At 50.4% G+C, this 16581-nt stretch overlaps 1 protein-coding gene across 4 annotated transcripts in view; it reads right to left on the reverse strand.

Annotated features, from left to right (window-relative positions):
- Nucleotides 1-622: 622 nt before the first annotated feature.
- Nucleotides 623-16581, reverse strand: part of GLCE (glucuronic acid epimerase) — a 391006-nt gene continuing 375047 nt past the window's right edge. For all 4 annotated transcript variants that reach the window (XM_078683007.1, XM_078683003.1, XM_078683005.1 and 1 more), the window contains one exon: nt 623-7899. In XM_078683007.1, the coding sequence (XP_078539133.1) occupies nt 6875-7899 (1025 nt within the window). In that variant the 3' untranslated portion in view covers nt 623-6874. The remainder of the gene's footprint in view (nt 7900-16581) is intronic.

Here is a 16581-nt window from a genome sequence, read left to right on the forward strand (position 1 = left end):
GAGTATGCAAAGCATGTGATCTAGAGCTCACATGCCTCGAACAGAAAGGAACAGACTTCAGAGCATGGAGCTGGTGACTATGTAGCACCGATGTCACATCTGGCAATCGGTGGGGAGTACCAGACGCAGAGCTGCACGACAGCAACTATTGACACAAAGAAATTACTCCAGATAATTCTCTGTTCCGGTCTGGTGCCTGGGGGTATTCGCAAGGTAAGGAATCTACGATTAGAGGTAGATATTAAAACAGGGGTCACTCCACACAAGCTGCACCACTGAAGGGATCATCTTTTATATCATTATGAAGGCAACTAGACACAGGTTCTTATTATACAAGTTGATGTCTCCCAGCTAATTGTCTCCGAACCCACTGCACTGCTTCCTACTTTGTTTTATACTTTCAGAGGTATGACACAAATGCTACCATCTCTCAGTGCTTTACAACTTACTGTCCCCTTTGAAGACAGTCTTCTCCCAAACCACCTCTTTAAGCATCATCCACTCCTACTTATATGCGGTCGAAGGTGAGTGGTACGTCAAGATTTAGGCTCCAGTGCTCTCCACACATGCCTGCAGGATCCACCAACACAAAGGCTAGAACAAATGTGAGACCACCTCAGACTTTAAGATAAAAAATTTATTTTACAATCATATAAAGCAGCTTAATATGAAGCACAAACGTGAATCATTTTTCTTTGTATATAAACATAAAAGTACCCTTTTATTTGCAAAAAATTATGTCTTGCTCATATAAAACTAACGTGTGCACATTGCGCTTAAACTGCAAAGTTTATACCGCTTTACAAAGGGCATCCCTATCGGAGGGTGCCCTGTAAACAATTTATTGCATATTCAACACATGGTGCAGAAAACCACATGTAAAACGTAAGAAATTGTGACAGTGAAAAGTGTTAGTGATAGCAGCACTGGAGGCAGCTGGGGACGTGCCGAACTATTGTGGTTACTTTTCGGTTTCTGAAGACCCCCACCCTATCAGGTAATGACCACGATGCAGAGGGCACTGCACTGCAAACACTAGCATTCGAATAGCCCATGTGCACTAGACACTGCAGTTGTTTGAAGATAGGACCGGTGTCGCCATTAATGGCCTTTAAGGAGTCTGCGTTTGAAGATCAATGAATGCCAGATTTTGAAGGCCACCAAGTGCCTAGCTGCACCTGAATGAAATCATTGACCCTCGAAGATCCTAGTGAACCTGCCAGCACTGGTCTTTAAGGACTATGGGACACCAGACACAGTAGGCTTTAGAAAACCCAGTGCCAAGGCATCACAAGTCTTCTAGGATCCCAGTGCACCAGGCATCAAGGGCCTTCAAGGATTAATAAGCACCCGGCTCTACAGGCCTTTAAGGCACCTAGTCCAGAAGACAGTGATGCTACCGTGAATTACGATTCTCAAAGACTCCAGTGCACAAGGCAGTGCAGACATACAACAACCCTTAGTGCACTAAAACAGCAGTCCTTCAAGAGAGCTGTGCATCAAGCATTATCTTCAATGGCCATATGCGTCAGGCATCTGTCTTCCAAGCAACTGCAAACCCCACACCATAGCCATTTGAACACTGTGCACAGAACAATGAAAGCCTTTTCAGTTTCTACATGTAGCTTGAAGCGCTGGCCTGGAGGGCTTTGGTGTACCCTGCGACTCAGTCCTTCCACGACCCCCATTTACTGGCAACTGCAGACTTTGAGGTGCCAAATTCCTGCATCACAGGTATTTAGTGACTCCTATGCACTAGGTACAATGCAATGGGTAAAGGAAGTCTATACGGATTATGTTGCACTGGGCATCTCTTGCCTTCAAGGATGCCTATGCATCAGGCCGCAAAGACCTAAAATGACCCAAATGATGCACCAGCATAGACGGCTTACAGGGTCTCTAGCGTATCACCACACATTGTGCACCAGACATTTTATACCTGCAGCGACCTCTGCACATCTGACATCACAAACCTTCGACCTCGATGCACCAGATCTACAGCCTTCCTGCACGTACATTACAGATAAGGATTCAAAATCCCTTTCACACAAGAGTTACAGCTTGATAAAGATCACACAGATTCAAAGGTCTAGATACCGGTGATGCAAGGCATGCCTGGTCTAAAGTGCCTACTGGCCATAATTACCTATTGATTTCCAGACTTAAACTCTCATTTTCACGATTACCCATGTACTTCCAGGATTATTTATTCATTTTCAGAATTACTTCTTTATCCGTAGGATTATCTGTTTATATTCATAATTAGTCATCGATTTTCACTGAAAGTTAAATACAAAAATATTACATCACTATAAATTGAATCACAATATAATTCACATGGAAATAAAGTATTGTAATGAAAAATTCATAGAGCGCACAAAAGGCTTTAACTTCAACGAGAGGTTAACTGCTCTCACATGTGCACAGATAGAGCCAGAGCCTGCCAGGTAGACCGGCCCAGTGTACATAAGCCACAAAAACTGAACATTCTCTCTCACACACCAACCATATCCCAACTTCCCTGTCGGTACAAACTGGACGCAAATGGTGAGTTTGGATTCCACCATCACAGAAATGTGGCAGCTGAAGAGAGCAATTGCCTATTAGTTTCACAGGACACAAGCTTCCTTAGCACAGGGATCACCTGTTTCCCCAATATGTATTAAAACAAATCCTGGCACACTAGAAAGGACCTCTGAAGTGTAATCAATCTCCTTTCCTTTGCCAGCAAATCTTCAAGCTACCTTTGGAGGAATCTCCTCCAGGTAGAGTTTCAAATTCAGCACCCAACTCCGTTCATCCCTGGTTTACTGCTGGAACACTCAGCACTCAGAAGCCAGCAAACGATTTCTCTCTAAAGAACCCAAGATCTCTTTGCTCTGTGTTTGTGCCTCAAGAACACGTTGCTCTCCTTGTGACGTCATGGTTGATTAAGCCTAGTACTCCACCTTTCTCTCCCAGACTTGCAGTGTCCAAGTAGAAAAATCGGGTCTCAATGTGGCCCAGTAACTCTCCCCATTTTCTACGTGGCCTGGTAAGTTCCTTAACTTTAGATGAGACGCAGTCTGGATTACAGTGTTCATCTCGCTGGGTCTGAAAGATGTCTGCCGATACTAGTTGGACTACGAGTTCAGCAGTTCAACTCCATCAACACACAGACCTTGCCTTTCAGTCACCACTGTGTGGTTAAAGCTGTTGGTCACCAAAGGCCTATATGCAAAGAGCAGGCAGGAAGTCTATAGCCAGATGGGTTTGAAGCAAGCATTTGCTATCATATGGCATGTTTTTCAAGGGCGATACAGTAGACGCAGATGGTACTCAAAGTGACCCTGTGCTCACATGCTGGTCCACAGACTGGTAGGCATGTGCAATGGTCACTACGCTCTCATCTTAACCTGCACCTAGTGATGAAAGATCAGCCTGGTTTCAGGCAATTCCCATTAGCACATAATTCCTATCACCTGCGGAAGAGCCGTACTCACTTCCTCAATTCTTCCGATGGCTTGCTATGGTTTGTCCTCAACTGAAGATCAGGTCCCTTAACTCTGTGGATGTGGTTGAAGAAGCGTACACTCTGCAGCGCACTGCACTAACACCTTGTGACACAGTAGTGTGTGCATATAAGGACCTGAGATGCTATAATTCCTTTCAATCATTTCCAAAAATCAAAAGTAGACTGAGGGCTCAAAATCAGAATGTCTCCCTTTCACTGAGTTCCATGCTCCAAGTGGGAGGAACTTCAAGATGGTGAAAAGAGACAAACGGAGTGAAGAGGATGAGAAAAGCTCATAAAATCCAATAATGAGCGACAGAGGCAGAAGGGTCCACTGGGGACAGTGTACTGTTTCCAGTGTCTTTGAAAGGACTGTGCAACTGGGACAAAGGCCATTAAATGTGGGCAGTACCTAAACCCAAAGGGCAGACGCAGATTTGCAAGGTTCTGCCCTAGCCACACTTTCTTGTCATAGACAATAGCCTTTAAGATCGTATTCCTGTTTCCATCCACCATAGGCAGAAGCATCCCTGTGCAGCATGCAGCACTGTATAATAACTATATTAGTGAAAACGCTAGTATCGCCATTAAAACACTTCTGTTTCTATCACTAGTTAGTTATGCCATCATCCACAGAATAGATCTGCTCAGTATAGATCATGTGTCTGTGGTTGAGGTTGAGTCTGGTACAAGGAGGCTGCTTTCTCCAAATAGGAAAGGTCGCAGCACTTGCCCTGTTGCGCTCCCATTCCCCACCCCAACCCAACCCAATTCCCACCAGTCCGTACAGGAGTTTCACCATACACACGCTGTGCCACCAGGTGTCAACCCGCAGCTCACTGTTAAAATGTAGTCACATCAGTTCACATTTCCCTAGCCTCTGGCCTTAAAAGTGTTTTTAATTTTCTGAAAAATAATTTCAAATTGAAAGTGTACACTTTTTCTCCCTGCACCATCTTACATGTCCACAATTCGCACCAAGATCTAGGGGCGGCTACTAACAAAACTTTGGTGGGTTGGGACACGATGCCGAAAACACACAGATGCCGATGCAGACATCAATGGTGATGGCACTCCGATCCGTAGCTGCCCTCTTACCGATAGATAAAAGGAAGGAAGGGGGTTGACATCCTGTACAAATCCAACCAATCCTGGAGCTGGTCTCATGCGGACAGCAGCTCCATGGTTGGTTGGAGCAAACTACCCCAGCACTCATTTTGAAGCTGGGGGTCTGTGCATTAAATCCCACAGCTGCTCTGCAGTGCTGGGATTGTAGTGTCTACAGTGCGCATGTCGGACATGCACACTGATAACTGGCAGGGGCAGAAGTCATCCTGTAATCTGCTTGAAGTTGCCCCGGCCACACCCTCACATTGACGTCTGAGCAGCGCGGGCCAGCGGCACACAATAATACATTGGTATTAACCATTTTATTATTATGTGTGTACCCCTGCACTTACTGCAGGAGGGGCGATACTACTCTGCCCACGAAGAGGAACAGCCATAAGGTTCTCGCCCCAGCACCTGCATGCTACTATTTTCAAGTAACAGCTGTCCAACGCTTGCCGCCACAACAGTGAACTGTGAGATTTCTGGCATGGTTGCGGAGGAGGCAGTCAAATGCCAGACTGCCACTGCCATTTTCAAAGCACTATCATCATGGCAGAATTCAAGATCTTCCGACAGGCCAGTCCAAAGGGGCCACCCCCAAACATGAGCACCGACTCGTGAACAGTGAGCGTTTTTCTAACAGCCACTGTCCAGACTCCAAGACCCCCCCCTCCCCCCTCCAAAGGGCAGAATAATAAATCAAAGATACAACTACATTTCTTCTGGCTCAAACAAAATGTGCACTCGTCCCCGCCACTGCAAGAATAAACTGCTCAAAAACGTAAGAGAAAGACACTAACAAACACACAGGTGACATCTATAGCATGTTAAATGTCTGTCCCCCATCCCAGATTAGAAAATGCAATTTACCCCAAACGCCCCCCTCCAGCTCTCTATAACTTCCAGAATTTTAAATAACATCTTCAGGTAGTGGGGACCTAAAGTGACAGACATGCACAAATCGATCACAAGCTGTGTAAGCCTGTAGTCCCATCTGATCACACCTCAAGCAGATAGTCCAGCGAATTGTCATGGAGAAAACTTGACTATACAAAACAAACACATAAAAATAACATGAAATATTGAGTTTGGTGTGCTGAGGAACTTTTACATGTGCAACACAAGTACACCTACTGAGAAAGTGATAAGCCACAGACCCGGAATCAGTAAAACCAAGAGTGGGATACACTGGCACATAGGTTTAACCCACCTCCAGTCCATCTATGGGTGCATTACTCACGTCTCACATAAGATACTTTGAGTGCACGCTCAACTTCATGCAGATTGCCATGCACTATGTGAAAACGAAATGCCTTGGCTGCCTGAAGAGGACAATCAGATCACATTTGCATAACTCTCAGATGAGAGAGCTGAGCTGGACTCCCAGCTGCTTCTAGGGACTGGAGGGGAACAGGTAGTGAGGTGGTTAGAAGGTGAGGGGTTGGAGGATCTCAAGCAGATAACAATGCAGCACTCGCTGGCATGCCACAATCTGAAGCAGATCAATCCTGTGGACTCCAGATACCAAGACATGGCAATGGTGGAGCTTTAAGTGCAATATCTTCCATCGCCCAATGAAAAAGCACCTATCGTAGCTAGAATGTTGCTTCTTCCAATGCACTGTGTATTGTAGGACATTGTGCAAAACTCAAAGTAAGTCGGCACTAAGACGTGTCCTACGAAACAATATGGCACAGCCAGCCTGCGATACAGGCCATAATCATGAGCCTCCCTCCTGTGTGCGCTCTTTCAGGGTAGGAGCATTATTAGCCAAAAAATGGCAGTATGGCCTGGAAAGAAGCAATGTTTTGTAAACAACCTCTCCAAGCCTACATAGGACATTCACTAAAGGTGAAGACGGCTAGGACGGCACTTCTGGAACTTAATGTTTGTATCCACCCAGGGTGGACCCCTTTGAGGCAATGATTGAAAAAAGCAAGCAAATTATAAATTATGATCAGAAATTAAGAGATTGCTACGTGACTGGAGGGTGCTGTAATGTGCTCTCACATCTGTGGCTTGGTTTGCATCCTCTTCTGACCTTGCCATTCGATCCAGCACAGTCAAGTATTAATGTACAACATTGGCAATTCATACACTGCAAGATCAGTTCACACTTTTCTTTTTGTTTAAATAAAAAAACAAAAAACAATCTGCAGTCACAGTATGAAAGAATCTATAAAAGAATCCACCGCACATCTTCCCCACCGCCATATCCCCAACAATTCTGGGAAAAATCCCCCCAGAAACAAGAGACTTTGGTAGAGAGCTTTAGTTGTGCTTGGCCCGGTTGCCTCTCAAGTAGCTTTTCCATCTCTTGACAAAGTCTCTGAAAATAGGCGAGTCGTCCACAGTGCTGAGGAGCTGCAGCTGATTGATGTGCGTGGTGTGATAGTCCCAGCGCGCCAGGTTGGGGGCGGTGCCGAGCATGAAATGCCGCAGGTCATAGATAGTGCCTGAGCCAGTGTCATACAGAGGAAGCATTGCTCGGAGGGACTCCAAGCCCTTACTGTAGAGGAGCTTGGCATCTCGTCCTAGCTTGTCGCCAGCTGTCTCTTTCAAGTCATAAAGCCCAACTAAGGAGTATATGAAGCCATTCAGGACAAAGGAGCTAGGTGTGGTTGGATACTCCTCATACCAATCATACTTGTTCATGAAAACTGCTTTCACCCCGTGCTGCTCAGATGGCAGCTTGAAAGGACCTGTTGCTCTAAGAGCGGAGTTAAGAAAGACATAGTCTTTGGTGAGGAGATAAGCTCTCACCAATGTAGAAATGGCCTGCCCTTGGGCCATGGCTGAATACCAGCCAGGATCTAGGGATTTAAACCCTTCCCCTAACTTGCGGGTCACCATAATTGGCCAGCCTCCTCGCTCATCCTGGTTCTTCACCAGCCAATCGCTTGCAGCAAAAAAAGCCGCCATGTGAGCAGTCGTCGAGATGGTAACATTGTCAATAAATCCTTTCCCCTTCACCACCAGCTTGACTACTTTTTTGGGCATGATCTTTGTCGGTTTCACAGCCTTAGTGTTGGAGAGACCCACGCCTTTCCGTAGATCCGTCACCAAGTCCCGTGTCAGCGTGCTCCAGCTGGTGCGTGGACCAATGCCATAGTACACATCCCGGTCTCTGAAAGAAATTAGTTTTGTGTTTGTGACATAGTGGACGGTGAACAACTGATTCTTCTCTGTGGTTTCCAGCACCACCGACACACTTCCGTTCTTCAGGAATTTGAGGTCTAAGGAAATAATGAAATCTTTTGTGTTGCCGAGCTGTAAGGAGGCACCTTCAGTTGTTTCTAAGAAAGGAAATACAAAAAAAAGTGAAACAGAGCTTGGTATGTGCTTAGTCCGACATATACCTTGGCATGCACTTCAAAACACATTGCTGTCTCTAGTGGTGCTCGTACCCATACTCTTGGGTTCCCCTTTCCCCAGACTGGTGGGCTTGACTCCTGCTATGGGAATATTCACAAACATTTTATCAGAGCACAGTGGTCAGTTTCATTAAACAATGGTAATGGGCGTCAGGGAGTGTAAGTATGACCCACATGAGGATCCGTCAGTCGTGAATTATGGCCACTGTCCAAATTCAACAGTAGCGCGCTATATTCTGTGCATACGCATTCATAAAACAATCCGCGATAGCAAGTGTTTAGTTGTGTTTGCACGTGAATTTCCATTGAAAAGCCCTTTTTTGCTTCGCTTACATCTTTAGCGTCCTTTAACTAAACTGCCCAACACCTTCCAATCCAAAAAGCATTAGTGACTAGATTTTAGCATGTTACATATTTGCTGATCTGTCTAGGAGGTGGGGGTGGGGGGAACTTTGCAGTCAGCTACAGGAAAAACTGCTGAACGAATGACACCAAACTTGCCATGAAAGTAGAACTTTGCTCAAAGGTGTTGCTGTGCCTGGTTTAGTAAATCTTGTCATTAGTTTTTTTTTATATTTGCAATTCAAAAGAGGTTAGGAGGCCTCGAAGGCTTAATTTTACCAATAGGTGAAATTTTAATTCACAGATCCTTTAAGGAAGTAAAACCGAGATAATACATTTAAAAATACAATTCCACTGGAAGAAAGAGCATTTCCCTTTGACCAATGAGTGATTTATAGATTCTTAGAGAGTTCGAAGATCCAAACAATCAGACTGACTGACAGAAACCGAAAAATGTTGTTAAACTATCAAAGATTGCCACGCACTAAAGCCTGTGTCCTGTATAAACAAGCATTTACAATGCAACGGTCTCGCCTTTGCAAAAGTTAAGAGTTATTGTCATTGTATATGACAAAATTATTTATGTGTTGGTTTTGAAAACAGATAAATAAATGGCATTGTCATTTACAAGGCCAATAGCGTAATCTCTCGCAAATGCCACGCACACACAGCCCCCCACACACAGCCCCCCACACACAGAGCCCCCCCACACACACAGAGCCCCCCCCACACACACACACACAGCCCCCCACACAGAGCCCCACAGACAGAGCCCCCCCCACACAGAGCTCCACACACAGAGCCCCACAGACACACAGCCCCCCACACACACAGAGCCCCCCACACACAGAGCCCCCCCCACACACACAGAGAGCCCCCCCACACACACAGAGAGCCCCCCCACACACACCGAGCCCCCCCACACACACCGAGCCCCCCCACACACACCGAGCCCCCCCACACACACCGAGCCCCCCCACACACACCGAGCCCCCCCACACAGAGCCCCCCCACACAGAGCCCCCCCCCACACACAGAGCCCCCCCCCACACACAGAGCCCCCCCCCACACACAGAGCCCCCCCCACACACAGAGCCCCCCCACACACACCGAGCCCCCCCACACACACCGAGCCCCCCCCCACACACCGAGCCCCCCCACACACACAGAGCCCCCCCACACACACCGAGCCCCCCCACACACACAGAGCCCCCCCACACACACAGAGCCCCCCCACACACACAGAGCCCCCCCACACACACAGAGCCCCCCCACACACACCGAGCCCCCCACACACAAACAGAGCCCCCCCCCACACACACAGAGCCCCCCCACACACAGAGCCCCCCCCACACAGAGCCCCACACACACAGCGCCCCACACACAAAGCGCCCCCCACACACACACAGAGCCCCCCACACACACACAGAGCCCCCCCACAGATAGCCCCCCTACACACACAGCCCCCCACACACACAGAGCCCCCCCACACACACAGAGCCCCCCCACACACACAGAGCCCCCCCACACACAGAGCCCCCCCACACACACAGAGCCCCCCCACACACAGCCCCCCCACACACACAGAGCCCCCCCACACACAGCCCCCCACACACACAGAGCCCCCCCACACACACACAGAGCCCCCCCACACACACAGAGCCCCCCCACACACACACACAGAGCCCCCCCACACACACACAGAGCCCCCCCCCACACACACAGAGCCCCCCCCCCACACACACACAGCCCCACACACACAGAGCCCCACACACACACAGATCCCCACACACACACACAGAGCTCCCACACACACAGAGCTCCCCCACACACAGAGCTCCCACACACACAGAGCTCCCACACACACAGAGCTCCCACACACACAGAGCTCCCACACACACAGAGCTCCCACACACACAGAGCTCCCACACACACACAGAGCCCCCCCACAGAGAGCCCCCCCACAGAGAGCCCCCCCACACACACAGAGACCCCCCTACACACACAGAGACCCCCCCACACACACAGAGTCCCACACACAGCCCCCCACACAGAGCCCCCCCACACACACAGAGCCCCCCACACACACAGAGCCCCCCACACACACAGAGCCCCCCACACACACAGAGCCCCCACACACACAGAGCCCCCACACACACAGAGCCCCCCACACACAGAGCCCCCCACACACAGAGCCCCCCACACACAGAGCCCCCCACACACAGAGCCCCACACACACAGAGCCCCACACACACAGAGCCCCACACACACACAGAGCCCCACACACACACAGAGCCCCCCACACACACAGAGCCCCCCACACACACAGAGCCCCCCACACACACAGCCCCCCCACACAGCCTCCCCCACACAGCCTCCCCCACACACATAGCTCCACACACACAGAGCCCCCCACACACACAGAGCCCCCCACACACACAGAGCCCCCCACACACACAGAGCCCCCCACACACACAGAGCCCCCCACACACACAGAGCTCCCCACACCCACAGCCCCCCCACACACAGCTCCCCCACACACAGCTCCCCCCACACGCAGCCCCCACACGCACAGCCCCCCCACACACAGAGCCCACCCACACACACAGAGCCCCCCCCACACACACAGAGCCCCCCCCACACACACAGAGCCCCCCCCACACACACAGCCCCCCCCACACACACAGCCCCCCCCACACACACACAGCCCCCCCCACACACACAGCCCCCCCCACACACACACAGCCCCCCACCACACACACAGAACCACACACAGAACCACATGCACACAGCCCCTCCCACACACAGCCCCCCCACACAGAGCCCCCCCACACACAGACCCCCCCACACACAGACCCCCCCCACACACAGACCCCCCCACACACAGAGGCCCCCCACACACAGAGGCCCCCCCACACACACAGACCCCCCCACACACACAGACCCCCCCACACACACAGAGCCCCACACACACAGACCCCCCCACACACACAGAGAGCCCCACACACACAGAGAGCCCCACACACACAGAGAGCCCCACACACACAGAGCCCCACACACACAGAGCCCCACACACACAGAGCCCCACACACACAGAGCCCCACACACACAGAGCCCCACACACACAGAGCCCCACACACAGAGAGCCCCACACACAGAGCCCCCCCAAACACAGAGCCTTCCAAACACAGAGCCCCCCAAACACAGAGCCCCCCAAACACAGAGCCCCCCAAACACAGAGCCCCCCAAACACAGAGCCCCACACACACAGAGCCCCCCACACACAGAGCCCCCCACACACACAGAGCCCCCCCATACACACAGAGCCACACACACACACACCCCCCACACACAGAGCCCCCCACACACAGAGCCCCCCACACACAGAGCCCCCCCACACACAGAGCCCCCCCACACACACAGAGCCCCCCCCACACACAGAGCCCCCACACACACACACAGAGCCCCCCACACACACACACAGAGCCCCCCACACACACACACAGAGCCCCCCACACACACACACAGAGCCCCCCACACACACACAGAGCCCCCCCCCACACACAGAGCCCCCACACACACAGAGCCCCCCCCACACACACAGAGCCCCCCCCACACCACACACACAGCCCCCCCCACACCACACACACAGCCCCCCCCCACACACAGAGCCCCCCACACACACACAGAGCCCCCCACACACACACAGAGCCCCCCACACACACACAGAGCCCCCCCACACACACAGAGCCCCCCCACACACACAGACCCCCCCCACACACACACACAGAGCCCCCCCACACACACACACAGAGCCCCACATTATACGCTTGCCTGTTGATGACGAGGGACTAGGAAATTAATTTGTAAATCATATAACATGATGACATGGATTACATCAAACAGTTACTGGGGAAGAAAGTCATGAGGACTAGGTGGGCAAGGTAGTATGGAAGGATATGATTAATGTTTAATTATGGAGGTTAATTTACAGACAATGGAAAAGGCAACAAAACATCAACTTTCATAACAAAGGGCATGCGCTACAAAGCGACATGGCGCTCAAATTCCAATATGAAAGGCTAGTGGGTTAATGCACCTGCCGCTGGGAGGTACGAGTGCAATGTGCAGGTCTTAGCATTGAGTGCCCTGAGGGGGTTTAGAAGCGTCAGTGCACATCAAGAGTGCCAGCTGCAGAAGTGCGTGCACCATTTGCTGGCCCAGTGCAAGCAAGGTAGGTCGGCAGGTTTGGAGCTAGCAGTAACAGCTCCCAGGCTTCCACTACAGTCAGATGGCAGAGCTGTTCACCGCAGAGGTCTGGGTGCCACATGTAAATCCATTCCAGTCCTGGTAAGATAGCAGAGTGGGTTGTGCACCCGATGCGGACCTCTGTCCGCTATCTACTGGTAGGAAATTCCAATACAGATAGCTGAGCGGGTTGATGCACGGACTGTGGAGTTCTGTGAATGTGTAATATGCCAGTCCCAGGTTCGAATTCCAGTAAAACAGCTGAATGAGCGCAGAGCCTGTAGTCCACATCTGGGGGTGCCCTGCTGGTCACTGGTGGGAGAGCGGTCCCGAGCTCTTACTCTGTCGAGGCGGGTGGGGGGTGATAAGGGGTGGGTCAGAGAGGTCAGGGGAGGGCTCTTTGCAGCAGCGGCAGAGGGGTTGCTGAGGCAACAGGCGGGGGCTGTGTTATTGGGAATGGTAAATGTTGGTGTGGGAGGGCGATTGGGGGGTGCCAAGGCTGCGATACTGGGGGTGCGGGGGGCTAGCGAGGATAGATGAAGGGGCAGCTGGTGCCCCAGTGGCTGGGTGGTTGCTATAGCAGCGGGTGGGTGCTTGGGTGATAGCAAATGGTGGTTTCGGATACAGGGCTGCAGGGGGGGGCGGGAGAAGCTGTCAGAGGATACAGGGGGGTCAGAGAAAGGGGATTGCTAGGGCAGAAGAGGTCCCTTGGGGGCAAGGTGGAAGCCGTGGGGTGTTATGGTATGGGGAGGGCAAGTGCTGGGGCTCTAGGAAGCGGTGGGGGCTGAGGCAGCAGGGTAGACTTTGCTGCAGCGGGAGGGGCTGCTGCTGGGGCAGCGGGTGCCCCGATGGCTCCTAGAGGGAGGGGGCTGAGGCCGGATGCCAGGTTCTGCTTGCTCACAAAAGAACACTCTAGAAACATCGCTCGGTTAAACGTTTCTCTTTTAGCCCCCTCCTTTGCAGACTGGGCTCCCGGACTTCCTGCTGACTTAAAAGGTTTCTTATCTTCTTTATGGGGCCATATGAACCCATAAAGAAGATACGAAAGCTTTTACCACAAACGTAAGGCAAGGAACCCAGTCTGAAAAGGACGGGGCTTAGAGAGAAAGAAGAACGTCACTAGGACCTCTTCTCCAATGGCTGGCCACCGTTTAGGAGGCCAGCCAATGGAGAAGGGGGGCGGGGCTTAACCCTCGCTAGAGAAGTTCACTCTAAAACATAAAATCTTGCGAGCTCGAATGCACATGTGCGCAGTACGCCACGCGAGACCTAAACACGCCCACTAAGATAAGAAATGTTTTACTAGAAACGCAAGGCGAGGAAGCCAGTCTGAAAAGGACGGGGCTTGAAGAGAAAGAAGAACGTCACCGGGACCTCTTCTCCAATGGCTGGCCACCGTTTAGCATGAACGGTGACGCCAGCCAATGGAAAAGAGGCGGGGCTTAACCTCGCAAGTGAAAATTCCTCTATGTCATTAAATCTCGCCAGCGAGACTGCGCATGTGCGCAGCCTACGCTAGCCGAGACCTAAAAATGACACAAAGGATACTGGGAGGGGGAGCGTTCCTAGACCTCAGGGAGTACGTTAGGGGTCCCAGATGGGCAACTATAGATCCTCCCAAAGGGAAAGTTTCCCTCCAGGTGCCCCATTTCTTCATAGGGTTCCCAAATCCAACTTCAGGAGTGCAACGCGGAGTGTTCAGTAAAGGTCCTTCCTGGTCGTAGTTCAAGCCTCGCGGCCAAATCCTACTGTGGCCCATGGAAGGCCAAGCAGGAGTTGCTTTCATAGAAGGTGGATGTAGTACATTATGAAAGAAACCAGAAACACATTGAAAAACTTAAAAGATAAGTTATGGGTTTTTCTGCCTATAACGTCTTAACAATTGCTGAAAATAGCAGAAATGCCATTAAAACTACAGTTGAAGTGCAGTTATGGTTAGGAAATAATCAAATGCACTGCTTATGACCTCATGTTTATAACAATAAAAACAAATCCTGCACCCATACTGCACTCAGAAATTTGCCAAGGCCTTTTCCACACAGGCTGTAGCCCATCTTTAAAGATGCTCTAAAGATATGTGTTCCGACCAGAGACTATCACCACCCAGTGAAAGAGATAGAAGATAGAAACAGTGGGGGCAAAACGAGGCGGAAGGGAACACACCTGAGAACCCAAAGCAGCCCTGGCAATTTTCTCGGGCCAGCCCCTGGGGGAGCACTGCCTGGCCCAGGGAGGCTGCAAACGCTTGCCTGGTGCTTTTGTTACAGGGGACTGATATTGCAGCACCACTACAAAACCGGCCCCCACTAACAAAATCGTCCCCCACCGCTGCAAAACCAGCCCGTACCATTCCAGCCTTCCAGGGAAACACCCGATGCCCGGTACGGCCAGTCTGGCCTTGGAAGTGAGGAGAAAAGGAGAACCTATATAAAGAAGAAAAGTAGAGTACAATATTGCATAGTTGGGAATATCGGGCTGAGAGAATGAATGAAACAGATTTAGGGAAATAGGGGATGAATGTACAGCTGACAAAAATAGACGAGACCACAAAGTTAAGAATCTGCCATTTGCTTTCTCACACAGCCCGACCACCTTTACACCTCAACTTCACAAAGGTTTAAATTAAACTAAAACAACAACGGCACTGTGCATTACCAGTGAACGACAACCCTATCCCCACACCTTTAGAAGATACAGGAGGGAAGGAAAGTGAGAAAGACAAAAATAAAGAGGAACTTAGCGGAGTACGCTGAAGTCCTTAAAGCCATTGAAACGTGAATCTTACAGTGCAGCCTTCAATCACAGCAGATTAAAGGGTGAGTCAAGACTACACAGGGCAGCAGGACTTGGAGCTCCACTTCTGCAGTTACTCCTAAGGCACCACCACCATGTGCACCGACAGGTATCAATGCTGTGCAAAGGAACAGAGGATTCAGACTGTTATTGACTAAACAAGAGATTGTGCACTAAGTTTGATTAGTAAAGGCCCCGCGAATGATGGGGAAGTCAATGCCACTTTCTTCCACTGGCTTCTTCGAGTGGAAAGAATGTTTTAATTGCATGAAAAAATGTCTTCTTGTGAGAGAGAATGGAAAACTGGTCTGAGAAATCATGACCATCTAGATGTACTCCTGCTGGGAGCTCGGCCAACTCAAAATGAGCAAAATATGTTGAGCAATGGTTCCACAGCAGTACACACCAAGACCTTGTTCCAGGGTTGGCTGCAGTACTTGTGGGGGCTGCAATGAGAGAGACAATGGTAGGCCCATTTGCAGTCTCTCTACAACTGAAATGGTTTAGGCAGGTGGAGATGGCTACTTATGGCAAGAAGGCAGGAATAAGAGCTATATTCCTGCCAAAGTGCTGGGGGCAATCCCGCCCCTCAGATAGTAATCTATGTGCGTCTGTGGGGTGCCGCGGCCAGGGCAGCTGACTTCAGAGCACAAGGTTCAGGGTTCGATCCCTGGCTCCGTTGGCAGCGCAGCACCATGTGCCTCTGGGCAATAGCTCACTTAATTTCTACGACGGCCTCCAGTGCCTGGAGACCCGTAAGGGTGAGTAGTTTGCGCTTTACAAATACGGATATATATTTTTTTTTTTGCCAGACCATGCCTAAAAAGGCAGCCATGAAGACTTGAACCACGACCAGAAGACTTCTGAACTGACAAAGTGCACACCAATGCACCACATCACAACCAATATTAAAGCACATCTAGTGTTGACACAGCTAGCCTATGCAAACAACTTGATCACCTATGGATTATGCAGCTCAATGGACATGACAAGGGATCTTTCAAAGAGTACTTTCTCTTCTGGTCCCTTCTCAGATCTTTGCCAGTTGTAAAGATGTCAAATTACACAAGAGGAAGCAAAGTGAACCGAGTTGGACTTCTGTCTGCAAACCCTGACACCAGGCCCAAGTCAGAATATGACTCCTAATTGTAACTCTGAAATCATGGGAGTAGGCGGACGCGACCTAGCACATCATGTATTTGAACAAACCTGGCATCCAAG

Source organism: Lissotriton helveticus, chromosome 3_1 (genome assembly GCF_964261635.1).
Source record: "Lissotriton helveticus chromosome 3_1, aLisHel1.1, whole genome shotgun sequence".
NCBI lineage: Eukaryota > Metazoa > Chordata > Amphibia > Caudata > Salamandridae > Lissotriton > Lissotriton helveticus.